Genomic DNA, 12,861 nt, shown 5'->3' with positions numbered 1-12,861 from the left:
CAACACACTGAGATTATTCAACCCTGATCACATGTGACTTTAACGTATTCACCTAACAGCTAACTCCCATCACTTCAAAGCCCACATAGCACAAAGCAAACAACATTTGGACATAAAGAAAACAATCTCAACCAACTCTATCCTCGTAGAGAAAAACTGAACTAGCATATAATGCTAAACTCGCACTATCAGGCATAACCTAAACAGGCCATCCTACTGCTGTCTACTCAATTCTAGCATGCAACTTTTCACACACTGAAGCACATAAAGCAGGCACATAAGGCATCACTCCTAGATCCTTAGTCCTATTCTAGCATGCTATTCTACTAAAACTGATAAGCATAACATAAGCTTGTATGGGTACTTTGGGGAATACTTACTTGAGCTTGGCCGGTCGCGCACATCATACACTTCGTTCTTTCTTAGTACCCTTTACTAGCCTTTTAGAAAACATTTTCTTTTTCCAAAATATTTTAATCCCTCGATTTGAGTTCAAACACCCCTGAAGGTGTGTTCGAATCCCTCAAATCAGGGCTCTGATACCAACTTGTAACATCCCAAAAATACGAGCCAAAAATTTCATTTTAAAACATGTACTTAGCAAAACATTTAGGAATAAAGAGAAAATGACAAAAATAGCCAATTATACTAATTGCATTACAAAAATAGCCAAAAAAAATCGGGATTACAAAAATAGCCACCCATTTCGCAGGTGAGAAGGCCCCATCTGCGAAATGGGCATCTCATCTGCGAATGTACAAGTGCCTGAAGCACAGTTGTGCTTCAGGCACTTGTACATTCGCAGATGAGAATTTTTTTTTTTTTTTTAATATTTTTCGGTATAAATAGGGGTAATTTCGCAGATGGAATAGGTCCCATCTGCGAAATCCTCTGATCCTATCTGCGAAATGATGATTTTTTTTTTTTTTTTTTTTTTAAGGTTGACTACGAAATGAATTGGTTTGACTGCGAAATGGGCTTTGCTATATAAAAATTTTTGTAGAAAAAATATCATTTTGGTTGTTATTTGGTTTGTGAAATACTCTCTATCTCTACAATTTGCTCAAAAAATGATTGAATATTTGGTTTGTCTTGTAACCGGTGGGAGATGGCAAGTTAATGGAACTAATCTGGGATACATATGTCCACAGGGAGGTATTTCTGAATTTGCTTTGATATTTTCTGAGTATATTAGTTATAGTGATTTTGTATCTATGGTAAGAAGCAAAATTGGTTTGTTAGACAAATATAGAATTAGTCTTCGTTTCCACCATCCTGAATTAAATTATTATATAGCTATAGTTGAAGACGTGGATGTTAGAATGTTGATAAACGTAATCAAATGTAGTGGAGGAAGGGCTGTGAAAGTGTTTGTGGTGGTTGATGAAGTTGAGGAGGTTAATGGGGGCGGTGAAATTGGAAACGAACTTGTTGGTAATTTATGCAGTTTTAAAGGGAGCAACGATCCGATAGGTACTTTCAATACTCCTAGTGTACCTCAGTTTCACAGTGTTGCTGAAAATGTTAATGTTAGTTATTCACCTATTCAATATGTGGATCCCGAGAATTACAAGTATGTTGGTGATGATGATGTTGGTACATATCTTAATCATGTTGGTGGTCGTTGTGATGATGTTGCCGAACAAGAAGTTAAACTTATGAATAGGCGTGTGGTAGATAAAACTAAAAAGAAAAAAAATTCAACTCAAAAAAATGAAAAAAATCATGTTTACGGGCATTATGTTGATGTTGGTGATGTATGTTTAGATATAACCGAGCTACAAAGTAATTCCGATAGAGATGAGTTGGGTGATGAAGTTAAAGCTAAGTATCCCGATAACCTTTTTTACGGTATGCCCCCTGTACCAGCATGGCCAGTTGATAATAATGAAGATATCCCAACACAGATGGTAGACGTTAATCTTCAAAAGATTCAATGTGAGAGTATATTTAAAAACAAAGAACTTTTAAAGCGGTGTATTGGTAAAAAATGTCTTCGAGAAGGTTTCCAGACGAGGACAAGTAGATCCACCAAATCAAGGTATGAAGCTGTGTGTGTTTCGAAAAATTGTTCTTGGTTACTAAGAGCAAAAGCAATTAAAAATACTGATGGACTTTTCCAAGTGAATAAATTTGTTGATGTACACACATGTTCTTCAACATTGTTGCAACCTAATCATCGACAAGCAAACAAATATGTTTTGGGTGAATATGTTGCTGATGTTTTGGCTGAAGACTATAGTAGAGTTTATCGGGGAAAAGAAATTGTTAATGATATGAATGCTCAATTGAATATCAATATCTCATACCATCAGGCATGGCGTGCGAAACAATATGCATTGTTGTCGTTAAGGGGTACGAAAGAGGATTCTTTTACCAAACTTCCGGCGTATTGTCACAACTTGGCCAAACATAATCCGGGTACTGTCACACATATTAAAACAGATGCTGATGATCGGTTTGAGTTTTTGTACGTCGCACTCGGTTGCTCGGTTAGTATTATCATGTTCTAATTTTTTTTTAATATTTATTTTGGTGTATTTGAATAGATATACAATGTATTGTAGGTACGAGCTTTTGTCAATTTTTGTAAGCCGACCCTAGTAGTAGATGGAGCTCACCTAAAGGGTGAGTTCAAAGGTACCATGCTACTTGCAGTTACTAAGGACGGACAAAATCAAATATTACCGGTTGCATATGGTATATGCAAAAATGAGTGTACTGATTCTTGGACATGGTTTTTTCAAAAACTACGTGATTGCATAGGAAATATGCAGGAGCTTACAATTATATCTGATAGGTCTCCATCTATAGCAACATCCGTTGCCAACATTTTTCCTCACGCTCATCATGGAATATGTGGTGTCCATTTGTATTTCAACATAGTATCTAGATTCAGCAAGAGTAAGACGGTTAAAGGAATTTTTTGGGAGGCGTGTAGGGCGTACACAGTTGATGCTTTTGATGCTGCCATGGATGTTATGAAAAAGACAAAAGAACCAGTATGGGAGTACTTAAAAAGTATAAATCCAGAAACCTGGTCAAGGGCACATTTTAAAGGGAACCGATACAATCTTATGTCGTCCAACAGTGCGGAGTCTATAAATGCATTATCTAGACACGCACGTAAGGTGCCAATACTTATGTTGATTGATTTTTTTCGTGCTACAATGCAACAATGGTGGTTTCAAAGACGTAACTTTGCAGGTATTACGTAAATTTGTAATATTAATGTTTTATTAGTTTCGATGTTATTGATTTTAACTTCTTCATTTTGGCTGTTTTTTTAGCGGAAGCAACAACAACACTTACCCCTTGGGCGGATGAAGTTGTAAAAGAAAACAAGAAAATTTTTACCAAATGGGATGTTCGCATGATCTCAAATACGAAATGCGAGGTCAAAAAGGGGGCACAAAATGTGATTGTTGATTTTCAACATATGACATGTACATGTAGGCATTGGCAACTTGATGGGATACCTTGTGGTCATGTCATAAGATGTTTAACAGTGAACAATTACCAAGACTGCTCGAGGTTTGCATTAAATGCTTACTTTACCGAAACACTGAGGAAAACATATGAGGAATCAGTAAACCCTCTGCCGAAGCCATCCGAATGGGAGATCCCCGATGATTTGATGATTGTTAAGCCACCTATAATGGATAAACGTCAGCCAGGCAGGCCAAGAAACACAGACCGCATTCCATCCCAAGGCGAGGGTCCAATTATAAAAGAGTGTTCTACATGTGGTCACCTAGGACACACGAGAAATAATTGTACTGGAAGGGCGTCTGGTAGCAGAGCAGGTCACATAATTTCTACTGCAGAAATGGCATATAATATTGGTGGTTCAGCGGGTTGCTCACAAACCCATAACGCTGATTTTGATATAAAACAACCTTGAAATTAAGAGTAATGACGAGTTGTTAGCTTATTATGTATTGTAATATTTTTATTAACTCTTACAAGACATTGCTATGCTTTCATATTTTAGTTAAGTTTGTTGATTATAACAATGAATGAAGCCTTTATATTATAAAATATAGTTTGCAGATTTATTTTAACAGTTACAACATGTTATTTAAAAAAAACAACAAACGATCATTTGGCAAACTAATATGTTTCATGATAATATTACAACAACTTTATAACTAATTTTTAAACTCAGGGAACTGCAACGGGTACTTCTCTTTCTCCATTGTTATATAGTCATCCCTAATTCTCATTTTGTCTTCGAAACGATCCTTTTTTACCATAATGTGTATCAACTGCTCATCCTTCTCAGCAAGCCGTTTTTCAGTCGTTTTGATTGCCTTCTTACTCTTTTTTATCCAATCTTTATGCTCTTTGATTTTGTTTTTATTGAGGTCAATCCATTCTTCAGCTTGTTTGCATTCCGAACCTATATCATTAGCAAGTTGAGTGAGAAGTCGGGATGACTTTTTGTCCTCTTCTTGTTGTGCTTCAGCCTTCTTTAATTCTTCAAAATTTTCATGTGACATATATGACCCGGCTGAAGAGGGTGTAAAAAAAGGGTCTACCGAATCACAGTAGTAACAATCTACTTCGTTGCATGAGCAAATTTCGAATTTGTGTGAGGAACTCATAATAAAATCGAAGTTGTATTAAACTGGAGCAATAAGTGGTATTTATACATACTAGACAGTAATGAGAAGTCCAACTTTGAAATGACTAGACAGTAATGACAAGTCACTGTAGTAACCTGCACATCCCAGTGGGTCCCTTTAGTGACAAGAGATAAATGACAGTTTGACATGACAAAACACTGCATAAAGCTGAAATTCGTAGTCCAAATATAACCATTTCGTAGTCAAAGTATTATTTCATAGTCTATTTATTTATATAAATAGATGTTTAAGATCTATAAACCAAACACCCAAATCACCTAAACGAAACGAATTCCCATTATTAGAAATGTCGTCGAATGCAGCAAGTTCTTCGAATGAAGTACCTGGTTCCAATTCTGAAAGGCCATGGACGACAAACGAGGTGTTAGTTCTAACACGGTGCTGGCTAAGTGTTAAGGATGGTGAACCGTTACTTGCTCCCCCGCATTGCCTAATTGGTGATGAATGGAGTCGCATCACATCTTTGTTTAACCATGAGATGGGAGAAGGGCAAAAAAGAGAAAAATCAGATGTTGTTACTAAGTGGACGGATGTAAAGGAGGAAGTGACATGGTTCAATCGAGCATGTAGTTATGCGAAACGTAACAATGTTCGTTGTCGTGACTGTCATAAATATGCACTTCCATTGACGCTAATCGTAGTTCCCCAAATAGCCAATGATTAGGGGATGAATGAATCGGCAATAAGACCTGTATAAGGATCAGAAAATAAAATTATGTTTATTTACATCACAATACAAAAACATCACAATACAAAAACATAACAAAAAAACGATATTATTTTCAATATAAACTATTAAGTTTACCGTATCAACATCCCACCAAGCAACCATGAAGTTAGGGTATGTAGCAATACCAGCCATAAACGCCCTCCAGTCCTGTCCTTCTTCCAAAGCATGAGAAACAAAAAAATTTGGAGGCATTATTGTATGTCGGTCGCTCTCAAACCGTCTCTCCATCAAAAGTCGGTACCAAATGGTTATATGCTGCACACATGATACTTTTGTTATTGACTAAAAAACAATTAACTTTTAAAAGAATTAATTAACAATTTATTTACCGCTGACTCCAACCATCCGTCGTGTGTATGCCCAAACAATGAGCTCCAAAAATCTCTATCTAACACGAAATTAAACAAACGATGCTGCACATCGTATGAATGCAATACATAATTTTGGATGACATCCTCACCGCCTGCTACGTAAGGTTGCAGGCGCAACATGGAGAAGTCATGAGCAACACCAAAAACTGGAGGAGGAACGGGGCATGTTGATTTCGTACCAACCTTCTTTTTTGTTCTTCTTTTTTGTTTCGGTGTCGTGTGCAACTAAAAACAATATTCATATGTTTAAATGTATATCTTTCAGATAATTCACATAAACATAGATAATTCACATAAACATAAAATCATCAGTTTATAAATAAAACGAATACCTCGGTGTAAGGAGTGCATAAAAATTGTGATGGTTTTCGACTCCTAGGTTTATCGGGTGTAACTTCTTTGTCATCATCATCATCATGAAAATAATCTACATTTCCCGTTATTATTAGTTCGTCTTCATCCGACACATCATCATCAAATTTGTTCCCTGCATTGTCATTCCTCTCCTCCCACTCCTACATATTAACTTTATACTTAATAACGAAATACACATAATTTAATAAGCAATAATATCTAAATAAACAAAATATTAATATAATATTAATGTAACTATAATAACCTCTTTAACTTCACTATAATCGTTTACATCAAACACATCATCATCAAATTTGTTCCCCGCATACTGATTACTCTCCTCCAACACCTACATTAAAAATATAACTTTTTACTTAATAACGAAAGACACTTTATTAAAAAGTAATTATTAAAATCGTAAAGGTAACATCTATAACAACCTTGTCGTCTTGAGTATCACCAAAAACATTTTGAGTTGTATTGTTTTTATTCATCACTTCATCTTGCACAACCTATATTTTCAAATATAAAATATGAACACAGGTATTCATATATGTTAATAAAATTTAATAAATAATGTAGCGTGTAACTAACCTGTTCATAATAATTTCTTTGTGACACTGTCGGTTCCTCAAAAATAATGTTGTTCCAAAATTGTTCATTATTCACTTCTTCATAAAAAACCTCTGTAGGTTTTTGTTGATTCATAAACACATGCTGCTCCAGTGCATGTACCCGTTTCAACAACTCGTCTAGCTTGTGTTTCCCACTGCCCCGACCTCTACCATGAGAGCGACCACTGGACGACATACTAGACGAAGATTCGTCTTGTCTCCTAAAATGGTCTCGTACTGGGGATGGAACTGCTTTCCCTTCACCATATACATACTCTTGAAATGACATATAATAAAAAGATGTCATCTCACCATCACCCGGTAACATGTTTTGTCTTGGTGGTAGCCCCTCCTAAAAAATTAAACATATTAAAAATGCATATAAAACTATAATAATCAACTTTATTAATAATAAACGAAATATTTTTAAACCTGCATCTTTGACCAAATCTTGTTCACGTCAACCCATTTCAATTTTTTTGTACCGCTCCATCTTTTCATCCGAGGCAAGTCTTTATTTTTTCTCAATGCAAATCCACATGCACGAACAGCCGGAATCATCTCATATATCCATATCTACAATTTTGTACAATAACAGTAATAAAAGTTAAAATTAAAATAAAAAAGATAACAATAAAACAATATAAATATAAGAAAATTTTTATACCCTAATTGGAGCCGTAAATCCTGAGACGGAATACTTTAAAGTTTGACCACGCTGAGGAAGTGATAAATAATGATGTATCTTACTCCACGTATCCTCAAGGTCAACATAAGTAAAATCCCATAGATAGCTACCCCAAGCGAAGCTAACAAAACAAAAAAAAAACAAAATTCATTATTATATAAATTATAACTTTAATAAAATAGAACTTTTAACGTAAAGAAAATATACCTATTCCAGAGATCCAAATTCTCAGCCAAAAAAAACCAATCTTGTGGCACCCGATCGTTAACTTCTTTGCCCAAAAAACCTTCACACAAAATGTATATCAAACATACTCTAACTGCATCAAGGTCGTCAAGTGCTAGGAATGTTTGATTTAAAATTAAACTTTTCAGGTCGCCGATTTTCACCGAACTATTAGTATGGTCCGGAAATAGCCGTTCACGCAGTAAACATCTTTTTTTACTGCTTATTAATTTTTCCGACCCTTTTCTCCCAATGTTTTTTGGATACTCCCCAAAATTGAAGCCGGTAATCAAACAAAACTCTTCCGGCCCATAAACCATTTTGGTATTGCCTACTCGAAAATATAAACGTTTTATTCCATCTGGAGATAAAACAGGGTCCGGCCGGATCTGATGAAGGAACATTTTATGAAACAATAAAGCGTCCCCTTGTAAACGAGGGACATCAATAAAATAGCCAAAGACGGTATTTCTGAAAATAGCACGTCGGGCATCATCTAAAACTTCAAAGACTTCCCATATGTTACCGCCAGAGCCTTTTAGGTTCGCAAAGGCTTTCGTATTCATTAAACTAAAATCATGCTGCAAAAAAAAAACACAAAAACAAATTAGATAACTAAAAAATATACTTTTTTTTAAATATATTACGAAGTGCAAATACTTTCTTAATTACTAATATATATATTTCCGATAAAAAACAATAACATACACATATATAAACAATTTTCCAAGTTATACAACAAATATATTTACGATAGATCACAATATCATACATAATTATATAAATATTTTCAACTTAAACATATTTTCAACTTAAACAAATTTTCAACTTAAACGACAAATATATAAACAATTTTTATCTTTCTAATTAAAACTAACATTATATAACCATAACCATATAAACAAAAAAATTTAAAAATAAAACGACAACCAAACTAACAATTTTGCAAGTTATATGACTATTTTATACAAATTTTTCAACTTATACGACAAATAAAAACAATTTCTAACAATATATATACGACAAATTTTCAACTTATAAATGTTATACGACAAATATATATACAGTTTATATAAACAATTATAGGATAAAAATTTACAAGATTTCAGGTTATACAACAACTAAAAAAACTATAAAAATAACAAATTGTAAACATTATCCATGCAGTCTCTACTTGTCTCTACTTGCATTTAAACTTCAAGTATACTAAAAATATACTAAAACTATCAAACACAACAAAATTACCCTTTTTTAACACTAAATAATACAACAATTGATAAAAAAAATAACTTTAAACATTAAAAGAGTTAAAATCTAACCATATTTGCGGGATTGTTGACATAATCCTCCATTTTCTTCAAAAACTAGCCAAAATTCCGAGAGAAGCCCAAAGTTAGAGAGAGTTAGAGAGAGTTTTTGTGTAGAGAATGGTGAAAATGAAAAAAAAAAAAAAAAAACGTTTTTATACCTAAAAACACCCATTTCGCAGGTGAGAAGGCCCCATCTGCGAAATGGGCATCTCATCTGCGAATGTACAAGTGCCTGAAGCACAGCTGTGCTTCAGGCACTTGTACATTCGCAGATGAGATGCCCATTTCGCAGATGGGGCCTTCTCACCTGCGAAATGGGTGGCTATTTTTGTAATCCCGATTTTTTTTGGCTATTTTTGTAATGCAATTAGTATAATTGGCTATTTTTGTCATTTTCTCAGGAATAAATCATTCAACAATCATTTCATTTCACAAAAGATGTTGCATGTCGGAAAAATATTGTCATAATCATAAAAGTGTCAGAGTACAATTACCTAGGAAGATATCATAATGCGGAATACAAGCAGGTGTGTGATGTACCGCTACCGCGCCAGCTCTTTCCCCTTCGAAGAAGAGGTACCTGAAACCAAAACTAAAAACTGTAAGCACGAAGCTTAGTGAGTTCCCCCAACATACCACATACCATACAATCACATAACATGCATATATTGTCAGGCATATCTGGGTGCCCTACCTACCCCTTCGGTCCTCTCGACCGGATACTGTCTAGTATAACTGGGAGCTGGCCTCCCCTTCGGTCCTCTCGACCGGATACTGACCAGTATATCTGGGAGCTTGCCTCCCCTTCGGTCCTCTTGACCGGATACTGACTAGCATATCTGGGTGCTAGTCTCCCCTTCGGTCCTCTCGATCGGATACTGGGGACTATTTTACCCCCTACTACTACCACATAACACACATATCTCATAATCTATCTAGCATGGTTGGGCATGACCGCCCCTTCAGCCCTATCAACCAGTAATCTGGGGACTATCTCCCCCCTACTATCACTAGCACATAGCAGCATATCATACTAGCACATAAACATATCACAGGTAGTAGCAACCTTAGATGAATATCACAGAGACAATCATCCATCATACAACTCCTGTTGGTGGGCCGACATTGTGGCCATAGACCCACCGCTACTGGAAGGTAACTCACCTCAAAGTAACTGTTGATCTGTGTATGAACTGACCGTCTTCTGCTGCTGCTGCTCTGGAAATCCTCTGGCTATAATTCCCACAAAACCCTTAGTCAAACACTGCTAACCGACCTCGGGGTAAAATGACCATTTACCCCCAACCAAACCAAAAGTCAAAGTCACTGCCAATTGACCTGACTCGCTGAGTTGGCTTGCCAACTCGCCGAGTCCCTATCCCTTTGTCTGACCATGAGCCCGTCTCTACTCGTCGAGTTAGGCATTGACTCGACGGGTTTTCCTTCTAACCAAAGGCCAATAGTCCTTCATCCTACTCGCCGAGTTCATCTTCATCCAAAGAACACTCTAAGTTGTGACTCGCCGAGTTGTATGAACAACCCGTCGAGTTGTTCTTGAGACAAGAAGATTGCCTTGAACTCGCCGAGTCATGGCATTGACTCGGTGAGTGACTTCATGAGTGAGTCTGGCTTCCGACCCACTGAGTCACACCCAATGACTCACTACTCCTAACCCGCAAATGCGAAAAGGGGAAAACTCGGGGACTCGCGACTCGACTCACCGAGTCAGATGAACGACTCGCCAAGTCGGTCACATGCAAAAACTATACACGCGATTCTGCTTGGATCAAGCTCATGCCATTCATCGATCTGGGTTTCTAGGGCATGTATAACACGTAAAGTTTCCAACTTTACGTGTAAATAATCACCAATAAAGGTTTTAGGGCTCAAAATGCACCAAAAGAGTAGATCTAGGCCATATTAACAAAACTAGTTGTGAGACCCGTATATTATACGGGTTGATTAAAACAAAATGTTAAGTACGAACGATTAAATAGAAATTTTATTTGAATTTGAAATTGAAATAAGTGAAAATTATGAGAAAAAACATACAAAAAATAAATAAATTGAAATTATGTGTTTATTGTGTAGTAAACGGGTTAATTATAACAAAATATTAAACATAAAGGTTTAAACTGTAAATTTATTTGAAATTTAAAATTTAAAATTTAAAATTAATGGTAGATTTAATTTATGGAAACTAAATTAATGATATATTGAAAATGAAAATTAAAGTAATGACAAGTAGAAAATAAATATATCTCAAATAATGACAAAATAACATGTGGTTAATTTTATGAGAGAATGACATGTGGCAAAGTCATTTTCATTTATTAGGGTAGATGATTGTCCAAAAATTATTTTTTATAATATTTTTTTTTTCAAAGAATTAAGTTTAAAATTAATTAACAATAAAATAGCTAAAAATCATATCACAATATTACATCGAAAACAATTGTTGATATTTGAAATGATCATCATAATCGAAATTAAAAATATCAAATAAGTTACCTTTAGATTAAACATATGTAATCATAGTTAAAATAACATTAAATAATAAAGTATATATAACTTTATTCACATGCAACACATATTTAAAGATCATTTATATGTTATAGGTTTAATAGTTGTTCATCTAAATTAATAGACAATAATAATAGTTAAAATAACATAATCAAAAAATATATTTGATTTGTTTTCAAACGCAATACATACAAGTCATTGATATAATAGTTTCAATATATGGGTATGTTATTATATAGTTCAAAATAGTTATATTCTTTATATGAATTGTATATAAGAACTCAAAATAGTGAGGGACGGTGGACAACCTGGACGACCGCGTAGGGCTCACGTTTCCAGGGGCCCAAACTTTCTAATATATATATATATATATATATATATATATATATATATATATATATATATATATATATATATATATATATATATATATATATATATATATATATATATATATATATATATATACCTAAATGAATTTTACGGTCTAAAATTGGTTCAAACTCAAACTAATTCAAAAGATAAACAATTTGGTTTGTTTGTTATATAGTTAATTGAAAGTATTTATAGCGAAGAATAAATGATATTTTTTTGAATCTTTATTATTATTGTCTTTTAAGGGGTCTTTTTTTTCTTTTCGTCCCGGGCCCCATATATATTTAGACCGGACCTAAAAATAGTTATATTCTTTTATATGAATTGTATATAAGAACTATTATATAATAGTTATAACATAGTTATTTTCAGCAACAAAATATATTACGCATAAAACGTGAGGTTCACCTAGTATTTTCATAAAATAATACAACATACTTCAATCTCACAGGCATGTCATTTAAAAAACAAATAGAACTAAAACATGTATGTAAGAATATATGATGATAAACCATTATTTTATTAATAAAGAAGCATATCAAATACATAATATTAACTAAATTAAATTACAAGAAAAGTACAAACACCTCCATTTGCACCTCTTTTAATTCACAAGTCTTGTGCCTTGACCAAATGAAATAGTGAGTTGTCATGTAAAGTTTAGATGGTAAGTCTTATCGACTGTTATTTCAAGCAAAAATTCCAGTTTTGGGGGTGTGTTTTAGCATGTTCCGTTGTCACATAAATCTTAATATGATTACATGTTACGGAACTCCTATGGCCGGAAGAATTCAGCATCTTGTGTTAGCTGCCTACAACCCGAATATGAAACCCTTTCCTTTGGCATTCCTTTGGCATCATTCTGCCATGCATCATCCCATTTCCTTCCACCCAACAGATCACAACCATGTACAACAATAATTCCGAGAGCACCCATTCCACATTCAAGGTAAAAATAATTGCCATGGGATTTCATCTCGTCCAAGTTTATGAAAAGAAAAGAAATATGCAAAAAGCTCTTC

General features: G+C 34.4%; 2 protein-coding genes across 2 annotated transcripts; one reads left to right on the top strand and one right to left on the bottom strand.

Annotated features, from left to right (window-relative positions):
- Positions 1–1,923: 1,923 nt before the first annotated feature.
- Positions 1,924–4,065, top strand: LOC128134037 (uncharacterized). Its single transcript, XM_052771464.1, has 2 exons — positions 1,924–2,492; positions 2,568–4,065. The coding sequence occupies exons 1-2, from the start codon at positions 2,277–2,279 to the stop codon at positions 3,216–3,218; spliced, it is 867 nt and encodes a 288-aa protein (XP_052627424.1). The 5' UTR covers positions 1,924–2,276; the 3' UTR covers positions 3,219–4,065.
- A 2,945-nt stretch (positions 4,066–7,010) lies between these two features.
- On the bottom strand, positions 7,011–9,013 carry LOC128126826 (uncharacterized). Its single transcript, XM_052764974.1, has 2 exons — positions 8,951–9,013; positions 7,011–8,212 (listed from the first exon to the last, which is right to left on the bottom strand). The coding sequence occupies exons 1-2, from the start codon at positions 8,981–8,983 to the stop codon at positions 7,577–7,579; spliced, it is 669 nt and encodes a 222-aa protein (XP_052620934.1). The 5' UTR covers positions 8,984–9,013; the 3' UTR covers positions 7,011–7,576.
- Positions 9,014–12,861: the final 3,848 nt, after the last annotated feature.

Source organism: Lactuca sativa, chromosome 1 (assembly GCF_002870075.4).
Source record: "Lactuca sativa cultivar Salinas chromosome 1, Lsat_Salinas_v11, whole genome shotgun sequence".
Classification (NCBI taxonomy): domain Eukaryota; kingdom Viridiplantae; phylum Streptophyta; class Magnoliopsida; order Asterales; family Asteraceae; genus Lactuca; species Lactuca sativa.
Note: the sequence above shows the minus strand (reverse complement) of the source record. Positions and strands in the feature narration are given on the sequence as shown.